The sequence below is a fragment of the Lathyrus oleraceus genome, chromosome 7 (assembly GCF_024323335.1).
Source record: "Lathyrus oleraceus cultivar Zhongwan6 chromosome 7, CAAS_Psat_ZW6_1.0, whole genome shotgun sequence".
In the NCBI taxonomy this organism is placed as follows: Eukaryota; Viridiplantae; Streptophyta; class Magnoliopsida; order Fabales; family Fabaceae; genus Lathyrus; species Lathyrus oleraceus.
In genome coordinates, this window is record NC_066585.1 from 76,507,745 (window position 1) to 76,522,308 (window position 14,564).

General features: G+C 37.0%; 1 protein-coding gene across 3 annotated transcripts; it reads left to right on the forward strand.

Moving 5' to 3' along the window:
* The first annotated feature begins 3,541 nt into the window (after nt 1–3,541).
* On the forward strand, nt 3,542–12,408 carry LOC127106180 (uncharacterized). 3 transcript variants are annotated; one of them, XR_007795304.1, is made up of 13 exons: nt 3,543–4,848; nt 5,105–5,239; nt 5,332–5,476; nt 6,335–6,646; nt 7,255–7,480; nt 7,661–7,827; nt 7,922–8,032; nt 8,274–8,325; nt 8,453–8,559; nt 8,685–8,813; nt 9,531–9,620; nt 10,723–11,573; nt 11,828–12,408. XR_007795304.1 is itself a non-coding variant. In XM_051043470.1 (12 exons), the coding sequence occupies exons 1-12, from the start codon at nt 3,647–3,649 to the stop codon at nt 11,239–11,241; spliced, it is 3,183 nt and encodes a 1,060-aa protein (XP_050899427.1). In that variant the 5' UTR covers nt 3,542–3,646; the 3' UTR covers nt 11,242–12,408. The 3 variants fall into 3 exon arrangements, 2 of the variants coding, with proteins under 2 accessions (XP_050899427.1, XP_050899426.1); XM_051043470.1 differs by having other exon boundaries at nt 3,542–4,848; nt 6,335–6,634; nt 10,723–12,408; XM_051043469.1 differs by having other exon boundaries at nt 10,723–12,408.
* The last annotated feature ends 2,156 nt before the right edge of the window (nt 12,409–14,564 follow it).

Here is a 14,564-nt window from a genome sequence, read left to right on the forward strand (position 1 = left end):
AAGATGGTTTGATAATGTTGATATGGGAAAGTATTTATAGATGAATAAGTGGGTAGGTTTAGAAACCATAAAGAATGTGATTGGTTGCATGCAAAGGCAAGAAGAGACAAAAGAAGAGACAAGTGAATGACAAAAGACTAAGACAAATGAATGACAAAAAAGTGAATGACAAAAGTAGCATGGAAGGAATCTAGTAGGCGCATGTGAAGAATTCACATGCAAGAGGAAGATGAGCCATTACCTTTGGCGCCTACATGTGAATTTTCACATGCAAGGAAGAGGTGCCCTTCCTCTTGGCGCCTTAGTGTAAGGCATTAGGAAGGGGCGCCATCCCTAGTGGTGCCTATGTTCAATTTTGTGAAGAGGCGCCCAACCCTTTGGCGCCTATGTTACTTTATGGTGCCAAGAGAATAGGCGCCTATGTTTACTTTATGTTTAATCTTAGGGCACATTAGGGCACAGAGAACTCAGAGATTCTTTGATTCCCTGGGTATTGAGTATTCTTTTCACTCTTCCCTCTGTGCATTCTTTGAAACAAGGAGACACATTTCTCACAAAAGAGGAATGTGTAAAAGCCATCAAAAAATTCCACATGAACTATCAACAGATTTCAGAGTTGACAGAACTGACGCATTGATGTATAAAGTTTATTGTCCGAATGAGCATTGCCTTTTTAAGTTGTCAACTTCGTACAGGAAGAGGAAGGAGTCTTGGGAGATTGGATCAATAGGTCCAGATCACACATGCATCCTGACCAACCCAAGGCAGGATCATCGTAAATTAAGCTCCTAACTAATATGCGATGAAATATTGTCTGTCATTGGCGATAATCCGTCTTTAAAGGTGAGTACAATAATCTCGCATATTAGGGCAGAGTACAACTACACACCATCATATAGGAAGGCATGGATAGCTAAAACAAAAGCTGTTGAAAAAGTGTTTGGCAATTGGGAGGAATCTTACAAACAACTTCCAAAATACATGTTCGCTCTAAAACACTATGCTTCCGGTACAATTTTCAAGATGGAAACATTGCCCGCATATACACCAGATGGTACGTGTGCTGTTGGAAATAGAATATTTCACCGTCTATTTTGGGCGTATCAACCATGTATCACAGGTTTTTCTTTTTGTAAACCAATTATACAAATTGATGGTACATGGTTGTATGGAAAATACAAAGGAACGTTATTGATGGCAGTGGCACAAGATGGGAACAACAATATTTTTCCGATCGCCTTTGCCTTAGTTGAAGGGGAGACTGCTGAGGGATGAAGTTTTTTCCTAAGAAATCTCCGATTGCACGTAGCACCTCAACCTAACTTGTGTTTGATCTCTGATAGACACCCCTCAATCATCAGTGCATATAATAACATTGACAATGGCTGGCAAAATCCTCATTCGACGCATGTGTTTTGTATTAGACATATTGCTCAGAATTTCATGCGAGAAATCAAAGATAAGACGTTGCGTAAGAGGGTTGTCAATGCAGGTTACGCATTGACAGAAACTTCTTTCAAACACTACAGCGAGGAAATAAGATTGTCGAATGAAGATGCGGTTCGGTGGATCGATAGTATTCCGTTGGAGAAGTGGACTAGGGCATACGACGGCGGACAACGTTGGGGCCACATGACAACAAATCTTGTGGAATCAATGAACTCTGTCTTCAAAGGAATTCGTAACCTACCAATAACCGATTTGGTGCAAGCTACATATTTCAGGCTAGGGGTGTTGTTTGAAACCAAACGCTCAAAATGGAGTTCCGTGTTGCAATCTGGACAGTTGTTCAGTGATGCTTCAATGAAATTCATCAGACATGAAGCTGCCAAAGCAAACACACACGTGGTTACGGTATTTGACCGAACAAAAGGTTGATTTAGTGTTGCCGAGTCCATGGATCACAATGAGGGCATGCCAATGGGACAATACAAAGTTGAATTAGATAGAGGTTGGTGCGACTGCGGAAGGTTCCAAGCCTTCCGTACCCCCTGCTCCCATGTCATAGCGGCGTGCTCAAAGGTTCGAAGAGATCCATCCTACTTGCTATCTGAACTTTACAAAGTCGCCAGCCTTTCAAATGTTTATAAAATTAGTTTTTCAGTAGTGGCAAAAGAGGATTATTGGCCAGAATATCAAGGGGACATCGTCTGGCACAACGGAGTTATGCGAAGGAAGAAAAAGGGTCGCCCTAACAGCACCCGAATTCGAACCGAAATGGATACGGTGAACAAAATGGTTAGACTATGTAGTTCATGCCGTCAACCAGGTCACAATCGTAATAACTGTCCTAGTGTTGGAACGAGCACAACCAGATAAATTCAGATGTACCTCTGTTGCTATATATGGAAACTTAAATTTATTTCAAAGTACCTCTGTTGCAATATATGGAAAATTAATTTTACTTCATAGTAGACGGCCGTGACGAAAAGACAGTTGTCCATAAAAAATAACACAAACAATTAAAACAACTAGAATACAAAAACTTTGCGATTACAACCATCAAAACAATTTTGAACATGTACTGCATCATCCTACGAGCGTCTTGGTCGGTCTTAATATCCACCCATTCACGCACTTCTCCGTTTTGGCTGAACGTGGACACAAGCCATTGTATTCTTCTAATCCGTTCACCCTCTCCAATTTCTCCCTCTAACCAACTATACAACGTCCGATTAAGACGTTCAAACGTATCTGTGTTCCAAAGTCGAACCTGTATCGGAGCCGCAACGGCAGAAAATATTACATCAGCATTTCGTTTCTGAATGTATGTAGACATTGTTAAAACAAAGAAAATTAAAATTGATGGTTGGACTAGACTAGGAGATGAATTTGAGTGAAAATAAATGTATGCAAGGTGATGGTATTTATAGAGACGAAAGATAAATCCGACAATACACATAGGCGCCACAAAAAGTGGCACCTTTCACACACACACACTAAGGCGCCAACCCTATGGGCGCCTCCCTTAGGAGGAGGCAAAGGCGCCATCCCTATGGGCGTCTCCCTTAGGAGGGATACTAGGGCGCCACTCCCTTTGGCGCCTCCTTTAGGAGGCCCAAGCAGGCGCCAATTGCATTGGCTCCTCCTTTAGGAGCCCAATGCATTGACGCCAATACGTCTGGCGCTTGCCCTAAAATTTTAAATTTTTTTAAGGGATGCGCCAACTCCCCCGGCGCATCCTCTCCCAAACATGGTTATTTTGGAAATTTTTCTGAAAACTTGATTATTTTCGTATTTAATTTGAAAAAGATGGTTATTTTAAAAAAAAAATCCAAAAACCAAGTTCGAATATTTAGTTGTCAAATCAAATTCAAAATATATTTAAGTTGATTCGATTTATCGTCATTCTAAAATAGTGATATAACCTTATTTTATAACAATTTTTAAAAATCATTGTACGTGTATTTTCTCTTTTCTTATTTTAATTTTAATTAATTAATAATTTCAAAACATTTCCTAAATTATAACCCCCTTTCAACGATTCAATCATCATAATATCCTCAAAATCATAATTTTGGAGGGAAAATAACTAAGCCAAAATTCCCCAACACTCTTCTTCACAAATAATAACAGTTTCATATTTCTTTTTCTTCCCACAATCACCCTTTCAAATTTTCTTTTCTCCTTCCCTTTCCATTTCACCATGTTCGATTCAAATCTCACCCGCAAGAGACCCTTCCCACACAACCCTTCCGCCTCCGTCGTTTTAAACCATTTCGATGTTCCTCTATTTTCCGCCACCGAAAACGGCGCCGTTTCGCGCTGCAACTACATGCTTCTTCACGCCGACCAACCCTACTTGATCGGCCGGAAGCCTCGCGACTGTCAATTCGTCTTCAACGACCGCCGTGTAAGTAAACGGCACTGCCAGATATTCTTCGACGCCTCGCTTCGCAAACTCTACATTCTGAGTGGGGTTTTGTCACACGCCGATTCTTCCGAATTTCGCCTCGTTCACGAGTTTAGGAAAAGAGTCATGGTTACTTCTCGCGGCGGTGAGGGTTTTCCGTTTCTAGAAGCTTCGAATGGTGTTTTTGTTAACGGTGTTGAAATTAGAAAGGGAATGGCGGTGGAGTTAACGGAAGGAGACAGGGTTTCACTTGTTTGTGGAAACATGAGCGGTTCATGTGGGATTGGGAATCGGATTGGATTTGTTGTGGAGAGAATTGCTGTTGAAAGTTGTGATGGTGATGGTGATGATTATGGTGAATTTGATAGGTTAACATTCTCAGAGCACTCCCAAAGTGGGAAACGAAGCAAGAGGGTTTTCGCAGTGAAGGCTAATGACTCAGAATTTGAGGGAGTTTTTGGTAGGGCAAGGTTTCTTGTGAATAGATGTAGAGATATATTGCTCAGTGATGATCCTTTGTCTTGCATTAAGCGTTCTGTTTCAGATTTACAATGCGGATACAAGTGTACCATTGATACTGAGTTAGCTGAGTTGGTGCAGAGGGTAACGGAAGACAATGGTATTGATACTGTACAGTCAAGTGCAGGTGTACTTTGTGAAAGTAAAGTGATGAATTTGGAGGAAAGTGGTGAAAAAAATTGCCCAAAAGGGAAGTTGGGAGTTGATCGGGTTAATGGTTATTGTGATGAGAATTCTAAGTTGATAGTGTCAGATTGTATTGAGAAGGATAATGTTTCTGATGGAAATAACTGGCAGGGAAATGATGGATGTAATTTTTATCCACCTCCAGGGAAGAATTTTTACTTGAATCGTCTTGAATTTATGAACCAAGACTCATTGGGTGCTGATAAATCTATATCACTCAATGAACTTATTCATCCTATAGAAAGCGTGACTGGGATGTTTATTGCAACCTTTACAAGTGACATACAATGGTGGGTTTGCCTAAATTTTCCCAATGTATTACTTTCATATGATGATGTTCTTATTTTATTTATTTTTTCAATCCATTTTACCCCCTGACCTGTGTTTCTCTTTATGTTTACGTACATGCTTGATATTTTGCTGGCAACCTGCCATGTGCACTCTCATTAACATTATACTGATGGATATCTTCAATTCAATAGTATGTGTTAACTTCTGCGCTTGAAGTTGTTTTGTTTACATTCCCTAATTGCGATATCTTTCTAGGTTCTTGTCATATTGCAAGATTCCTGTACATCTTCCGGTTACAATCGCTTGTCAAAATACCGAGAGATGTTGGAGTTCAAAGCCAGATGAAAGAGTATCTGTGCCTTACCAGAATTATCCTAACCTAGTTGTAGTGTAAGGACTTTTTTCCTTTTTGATTAGTGGTGGAAATATACAGCTTAATGTTTTTCTCCTCTCTGATAATTTACTTACTTGTTGGATACTAGGCATCCTCCATTCCCTGAAACCATAGCATTTGGTAAAGACCGCAATAGACATGGGATAGCTTGCCATCACCCGAAGCTGATTGTTCTGCTAAGAGATGATAATATTCGAGTTGTCATTACATCTGCTAATTTGGTGGAAAAGCAGGTATTTTATCTGCCAAACTTCTAGTTATTAATATGAGTACATAACTTGGAGACCAAAAATGATGTTTTCATGCGATGCAATCCATTAAAGTATTAACTTAGACATTAAATGCCTGGTGGTTCATTGCACTCATTGGTGACATGTTTCTAGTTTAGGAGTATTATCCCTATATGTGGTCTTCTTGTATCCAAATTCTATCATAGGAATTGTTCTTAAATTCATTTTCTAGCACGATCGAATATAGGGTTAGTTGGGCTTGGTTGTTGTGGGTCAGTAATTAGAATGATGATTTTCAATGGTGAAGAATGAAGACATGTACACATTTAGTATAGAAAAGCTTACCATTATATAGAATGTGTGTAATTAAATATTACAAGAGACAAGGACTTTTAAGTAAAAAATAAACTATCAATTTAGTTCATAAACCGTCATTCTCACTCCAATTTAGTTCCTAAACTATATAAATATAATAAGTAGTCCCTGAAGTTTATGTATCCCAACTATTTAAATACTCCCTCCGCCCCATAACGAGGGACCCATTTGCAAAAAAATGTGTCTCAAAATGAATGACCAATTTCAATTTATAATGCAACATTAGTTCCTTTTTTCCAATTGTACCCTTTTATTAATACTACTGTCATCACTCCTAATACTTGACAATAGGTACTTTGGTAAAAACATTCTTCTCTCTCTTTCATTCATACATTTTTTTTAATATGTGTGAAATGGTCAACTGAGTCATTCATTGTGGGACGGAGGGAGTAACTTTTTATCATGTGAGTAGTAGGTTTTGTCACAGTGTTATGTCTATATTTCCTTAGCATAATAATATTTTGATCAATTTTTATTGCTATGTAGTGGATCAGTGTGACTAACACTATTTGGTGGCAAGATTTCCCTCGTGCCGTTTTGGTTGATTTTGCTTCACTTTTCCCAAAAAAAGATGATGAAATTCATAGAGACTCAAAATGTGATTTTGCTGCTCAGTTGGCTGGGTTTATGGCATCACTTGTTATTGATATACCTAGCCTGGCTCACTGGATTACTCAGCTCACAAAATATGACTTTGGAAGTGCAACAGGGCATCTTGTAGCCTCAGTACCTGGAGTTCACCTTAATAGAACTTCTGTTTTGGCGGAATCCTTTCGGCCCTCTTCGGTAAATACTCAAGTATGTCATGCAAGATATTGCTAGTTAATTGAGGAGATTTTTATTTCCCTTTTCACTGCATCTGTATTGTTTTTTTAAAGGATATAAACTATCATCTACTTAAGTTCTTAATATGTTTTAACTTTTAAAGTTGCACCCACCTAACTTCTAGATGGGTTAGAATATTATTAGCCTCATCAGTCGTGCATATTGTCTTAAAAAATTTACTCTTTTTTCTTCCTTTCAGTACAAAATTTAAGCATAATTTTGTTAATTGATATAAAAGTATCATTATTGAATACAAAACATTGACATTTATAACCTTTTAACATACAATATTCTGAAAAAAATATTAAAAAAGTTTAGATCAAATTGAAGAAAACTTTTTTGTATGATCTAATCTATTTTTTTCATCTTAATTATTTTATACCCTACTCTTATTCTAAAAATTCAATTCAAAGTGAAGTTTTTTTTCTCTCTGATTTGATTCAGCCTTAATATTAGCCATTTTATCATTTGATTTGATGTCTTTGTTCAAGCCACTTTCTGCTTTGGGTCTTTTGAGTTTTTACTGCAATGTATACTCTTATATACACTAATTGCAGTGCATTTTGTCATCTGGTTTTTAGTTTCTTGGCTCAGTTTTAGCATCTGTGGTTGGTTTGAGCCATCTTTTCCGTACTGTGGCAGACTCAAATGGTGCGGGTTTAAAAGCACTGGCTGCTGTCCTTGGAAAGTCTTGTAAGAATGCACATGGGAGGTTTGAGATCGTTTTAAGAAGAAATCACAATGTGCCTGCTGATGAAAATGCTGTTAGCGTTTTTGTTCCCAAATCTGATCAAACTTCCGAGGGAGGTAAAAGCTACACTGCTTCAGATTTTTTTGTGCCATGTGTGATGAATCATTGATTCCTCATTTATCTCATGATTTTCAAATTTAGTTTTATTTTTTTTTTTGTGTTTTGGACTTGAGTTATAAGTTTTATCATGTCAGTAACAGAAATAAAAAATAATGCCTTTTTGTTCCTTTTTGTAGATTATGTTCAACTTGGTTTTCTGCCTAGAAATGTAGCAAAATGGGTTTCTCCTCTCTGGGATGCTGGATTCCTTGCATTTTCTGGATATGTTTATCCAAAAGAAGCCCTTTCAGCTGTGTCAGGAGAAAACAGCCAGAAAGTACAACTGATACTAAATGTGTCAGAGGTGTGTTGAACGGTGGCTTCTATAGCAGGACTTGTTTATTGTCTTTGTATATATGAGCTGATTTTTATAAAAGTTATGTCTTATGAACATGTAGGGACCTCATTTCCGAGATATGTCAAAGATGATGCAATCTGAACAAATTGCTGCTTTTTGCTCACTCATTGCTTCAATTCAAAGACATTATGGACTCTGGAGATTACGGGAGGTAAGTGGCAATAAAATGGAAATGCTTTCTGTTTTGATTGAAATGGTTGTACTTATTTTAATGTTGGAGCCAAGGTTATATATTGATTTCCTTTTGTTGTTTGGTTGGATTTAACGAGTTCTAAATTTCTTTTTTTTGTTGCATAAACAATTACCAGTCTTCTCGCACGTGGATGAAGTTTATGCTAAAATTTCTTTTGAAATATCCTATTATGTAAACTTACTATTCCTGTTTTTAATAGGTTCTGAATCAATATAGATGGCCCGAATCATTGGAGTCTGAGATTGTATATGGTAAGTTCATTTTCTGAATATTTTTTAATACAATGCCAACCCGATTTCACTAGAAAGTCAAATCAACTAACTGACCTTTTTCCCCATTCTGTTTGGACTATTTTGTTTGGTCTTTTCTGTCTATCAGGTGCTTCTTCCATTGGTTCTGTCAGTTCAAAATTTCTCGCTGCATTTTCGGCTGCTGCTGGGAAGAAGTCACTTCAACATTTTGATTCAGAAGAGTCTGACCCTGAAGTAATTTGAAGGCCTTTGCTTTTCCATTGGATTTGCTTGATTTGTTTTTTACATATCTGCTGCTGGATGTATGATCCATTAAACTTGTGCATTCACTGATCAGTAATTCAATGATGTTTTGACAGTGGGGCTGCTGGAATGCTAGGGAAGAATTGAAGAATCCTTCTGTTAAAATTATTTTCCCCACAATTGAAAGAGTGAAAAATGCTTATAATGGGATTATGCCTTCAAGACGTATTCTTTGTTTCTCAGAGGTAATATTATTTCTTATCAGCTTTGAATGGGTAAAGGAGATCTTGGAGTATGTAATATTTCTTTGGGGTATCTTCCTTTGGTACTTTTATTTTTATAAGGTTACTGGTTAGCTCAGTGAATGAAGTCAGTAATTTTCACAGGACCCTTTGATTGCAATATGAATACATGGTAATGTTTCAAATAAGTAGAACAACTGGACTAATTTTTATTAATAATCATTAAGGTGTACCAGTATCCTCACAAAAAGGAGGTTACTAGAGAGATAGCTTCATTTGACACATTTGGAATTATCTAAGATAGGTTTAGGTGGCAGGATCATGTGAAGAGAGATACACACGCCGACATCGTGCATAAGACATTGTTGTGGGATCCTCTTCAGGATCTGTGTCCATCTCACCTGTGAAAAATTCATTTTTAAAGGGGTATTTTATAGGAAGAGTCAGCAGCTGCCCCCTATCCTCCCCAGATAACATTTTTTCAAATGGTTGTTTAGGGGAATCTGACAGAACATTAACCCGGAGCTGTGAAAATTAAGAGTTTTATTCATGACTATCTTTTTGACCCCACACATAAATGCCATTCATCTTGTGGCTGTTCATGTTTGATTAGTTTTGTAATTTGTTTTGGAACTCTTTTCTTCAGAATTTATCTTAAAGAGGTGAATTTTTGATGTTCTAAATGCTTTCTTGTAAAGAACTTATTCTCTTTTTGAACAGAGAACATGGCAAAGGTTGAAGACTTTAAATGTACTTCATGATGCCATCCCACATCCCCATGAAAGAGTAGGGCATCCAATGCATACCAAGGTAACTGTATACTAGTTCTCCTACACTTATGCTTTGATGACTAAATGTTTATAGAAAAAATACTCAAAAGTTTTTTTTTTTTGGATATTTGGTGCATATTTTTTTATCTTGACAAAATCTTAATCTTATTTAGGTTATATATGTCATGACACCAGTCGACATGATATGATCATGTTAATTTGTTAGTGTATAAGCAAATGTATCAACAAATATTGTAGACTCCTGCGCCCAATGTAACCAAAATGAAATAAATAAAAGATTACACATTGGGCAGGGGTGGGTGTGGCGTGTTCGCAATTTCACCAGATGACTATCTTTTATGATAGTTGACCTCAATGACCTGTTTCCTTTATATGCTAGTGTTTTTCTTCTTTTCCTGCATGTGCTGTGATAATAGTTGTCAATTTGCCAAAGGACCCACCATTTTCTGCTCTACACTATTGCAAGTTCTGTCCTTCTCTCTGATTAAGCTACTGTCAAGATTCTAAGGAAAACGAGAGAATCCAAACCCATTGGTAGTGAAGGAGGACCTCTTGTTATATCTTCGTTGTTTATGCTTTTCATTCCACCATTGCTTTGTTAGTTATTCACTGTGGTTGCATGTTAACTCTGTTTGAGTAGGTTTTCAGAGGAATCTTTTGCTTACTTTGATTCATGCATGTGATGTGGTCGTCACATGGTTTCTTTTTAATATATGCCACACTGTTCTATAAGGAGATTTAAATCCTTTGAGGAGGAAAAAAAAGTAAGACATCTTAAACATTAAAGAGAAAACCAACAGTTAATAAGTTATGAATTTGGTGACTGGGATGGGGGACTTAAGGAGCCGAGTGATACGTTGGTTGAGAGTTCGATCCTCATTCCCAGTATAATACTAACCTTGTCCGTTTCAATTTTTTCTTTTATGAATTTGTTAAAATCTACTCCTTTGATTTTCTTATTAATTATTGAGAGGCTTCACTTTTCTGTCTAATATGAACTCCTCGCTTTGGAAGAGTCAAATCGTGGTTTTGGTGATTTGCTTCTCAATTATTGAACTGATATCCTTTTTCCTCTCCTTATACTAGAAATGTATTGAGCGATTTTATGTAAAAAATTGCAGGTGGTGCGTAGATGCTTCTGGTCTAGGAGGGATGCGCCTTCAATTGGTTGGGTATACTGTGGGTCTCATAATTTTAGTGCTGCTGCCTGGGGGCGACAAATTTCAAATCCGTTTGGTACAAAAGCAGATGGACCTCATAAAGGAGACCCGTCTATGAATTCTGGGCTTCATATTTGCAATTATGAACTTGGGATTATATTTACTTTTCCTCCAACAGAAAATAATGATTGTCATAAAGCTAAAAGCACAAAATTAGGTGATATTGTTCTGCCATTTGTTGTTCCTGCTCCTAAATATGAATCTCAAGATAGGCCAGCTACAAAACTTGCTATGAGAGAGGTGATGACTGAACTTGCTGAGCGAGAGGGAGAGAAACAAGCTGAAGAAGAAATGATGGAAGAGATTATTGAGGAAGAGGAAGAAATAGAAGAAATCAATTGTGTTGGGGAGGAGAAGGAAGAAGAGAAGGCATATGCAGAGATACTCTGGAGTCAGGTTGATTCTTCCCAGAATAGTTGAACTTTTGAAAGAGGCAAAAATTGAGAGCAGGAAGCAGTAGTTATGAAGCAGTCAACACAAGTGCATTGGTGTTGGGGGAGTCGTGGTATCTGGTCGCGGGATGCAAGGGTGGCTTTGAAACTTACAGGAGTGTCAAACTTAATCTGAGATATTAAGATTGAAGAGCAAAGCTGTTGGCCTCCTATCAAGAGAAATTGATTAGGACTCGTCCAACAATCACTTGTCTGAAGCAGATTGATTTATATTTGGAGCAGGAAGTGGTGTTTTCAACCTCATGTAATCCAGTCCATTTTAGGCAGGAGGGATTATTGATACCCACTTTCTCGCCCCAGGTACCAATCCCAATTGATCTGAATGGAAATTTCCACCTCTAGATGGTTTTTTTAGTGAAATATATTAGAACGATAGACGGAATGGAAGGACCACAGGTAGCATCTTATAGTTTTAATTGAGAATTCAATTGGAGGTCTTACATGCAACAACTTTGACAGTGAAAACTGTGGAGTAGCCTCAAAAGAAAACAAGATAGGACCTATGGCAATTAGATGAATAGTGTATAAGTATTTAATTATCATTTTTTTGCTAGATCTTGATCAGCTTTGGAAACTAGCGACTGGACAAGAGGCGGTTGCTGCCAATAGACCCCAGGTTAGGCTTGAGGATTCCAAATTTCCAACAGATGAATGCTGTCATGTCTATTATGGTCCAAGTTGGGTTAGCAAAACTGAACACAAATCTTCTGTAGCATGGTATGCTATATTGAATATGTAAGGCGCAAGGCTTTACTTTGTTGTATACTTTAACATTAATATTCCATTCAATTACATTCATTTGTAAGTAATAAACTCTGAAGGCTGCAACCACCTCTTATTGGATTGTGCCAGAAGTACACACCTTAGTTAGTAGTAGTAACTGGAAATCAGTTGGATAGCTTACAAGTGGTTAGATAGTTTACAGTTAATAAACTCTATAAATAGTGTAACATTGTAATATATTGATCATTTTTTCTGTATGTAACATTTGACAATTAGCCCTTAAGCAAGCTAGTGTTTTTGCCAGATTTCCTCTTCCTCTGATATCAGAGATTGTAAGATCAATTCATGTATACCTTGTAGTTAAACCTATTTGTTACATATCGAAGAGAAATGATTGTTGTATTGCTTGAGATAGTACACTGCATTATTATATGGTAGTCTTCCCCCATTTTTATGGCAATGAATGGCCGTTTTTCTTTTCAACTTCTAATCAACATTAATTATAAGAGTATTGAAGCATATGTGTATGTATATAAAAAAGAGGAATGCTCTTTCCACCTCCTTGGTGGGGTCTTCCACATCCTTAAAAATTCAAAATTGTCCTCTTTGGTGTTTTCAATCAAAATTTAATTTTTGCAAGGTCAATTTATATTACCGTAAAATTAAAGTAAAAATCAGTTATATTAAAATTAGAGGATAAAAATTCATACATAAATAAGAGAAGTCAAGATATACATAATATTAACTGGGTATGTCTAACTGTCTATCTCCTCCGCTGCTTGTATTGCTTGACATTCTGTAACTTTGAAATCATGCGCTCCACTAGGGACAAGTGGGGACTACCATTTATAAAGAGTCATGACTCTATGACTGCTTTACCCATCTTCGCAACATGCCGACATATCACCATCATGCTATCTGTAAGATCCTAATTTTGACCCTAAGATCCCTCATGTTATCTCATCATTTGCTTTGGTTTTGGGATCACACATTGACATCCTCCTTACCCCTTATTTCATTGGATTTGCATTGGGAGGGACCACCAGACACATTTGATTGTATCATACTTTGTTTTTCATTATTTACTAATCCAAAATATCAAAAATATGTCTATGTATAGCTTTGTTCATTTTGTAGGTAGTGTGTGCATCCACCAAGGCCTCATCAAGCTCACAACTAGGGTTTGAGACCCTCAATGCAAAAAGTAGAATTAAGAGATGGTTCACATGGATTCTAGACATCATATATGGATCCCCATGATCTTCATTTATCATTTTGATCAAGAAATCATCAAAATTTTGAAGCTTGTTTACCTTGGAAGCCCTAATTCATCTAGGTATCTTGTGACTTCCTCAGCAAGTTTCTTCAACATTTGATCAAATATTTAAATGGATACTTTATATTACATCATCTTATACATATATGATCCTCCATGAGTCCCAAAGATCAAGAAAACTTCACGTTTGCAAGTTGGTTCAAGGTGGTTGACCAGAGAAAGTCAACTGGTCAAAACTGGGGTTCCCTAGACCCTATCTCCTACAATTTTTGTCATATGAAAATGATTCCGAGAGAAACGTTATTCCTTATGACATTCAAAACAACTTTAATGTTGAAATCAAGAGCTAGGTTTGCTTGGAAAGTTATTTTTATTGTGAAAGATTATAGGTCATTTTGTTTGTGCCATAGTTAGGAGGTCAACTTCCAAGGACCATAACTTGCTCAATATTTATGAGATGAAGGTCATCCAAGTTTCATGATCAATTTAAAGATGTACTCTCTAAATTTGATTATTTGAGAAATTTCAAATTTTCAACTTGCAAGGGCATGTGCCAAGAGGAAACATTATAGGTCATTTTGGACCATTACCACTGAACAAGCAATTTTCCTCAATTTCTAAAATGCATAACTCCTTTATACCAAATCCAAATGAGATCAAATTTGTGACCAAATTGAAAAGGATTGAAAGAGATACAACTTTGATGAAGGAATGTTTTTTATTTGAAGCTCATAACAAAAGGTATTCAAGGTGGAAGAAGTGAACATTTGACTTGGTACTTAGAAAAATTTCAATTATGTTTGATTTTCCAAACTTCCACCTCAAAATTCATCATGATACAAGCTCCAAATGTAAAAGTGTACAACATGAAAGTTGTTCCCCTTTGAAGGACTTGCGCATGGTTACTTTGTAGGGTTTGTTTTGGCAAGATTTGGATTCAAATGATCACTTCCATTTGCATGCTTCCATATGATGATCTCAGTACTCATTATGTACGAATTGAAGTTGGATTGCATCATTCCTTAGGTCCAAATCATTGCCCATGCATCCTTGCACCAACTTGCTAATTTTGTCAAATTTTCAAAGGGTGCAAAACTGATTTGAATTGGCTATATAAACAAGTGCATTGCCTCAGAAATAACACACACACACATTGCCCAAGCTTTGCCAAGAGAACTCAGAACCTCACACCATAGAATTCCTTGAAGATTTCTTTGAAATCGAGTTTGAATTTCACCTTCTGTTTTGAAGTTCAAACTCCAAGGATTCATTGCTTTTTTCATCTCAATTGA

What these genes read in the sequence shown, in the direction of transcription:
- LOC127106180 (XM_051043469.1), top strand. Translation starts at nt 3,647, where the DNA reads ATGTTCGATTCAAATCTCACCCGCAAGAGACCCTTCCCACACAACCCT. An exon ending in CTAATTTGGTGGAAAAGCAG is followed by an intron (nt 5,477 to 6,334) that starts GTATTTTATCTG and finishes ATTGCTATGTAG; the next exon opens with TGGATCAGTGTGACTAACAC. An exon ending in TGATACTAAATGTGTCAGAG is followed by an intron (nt 7,828 to 7,921) that starts GTGTGTTGAACG and finishes ATGAACATGTAG; the next exon opens with GGACCTCATTTCCGAGATAT.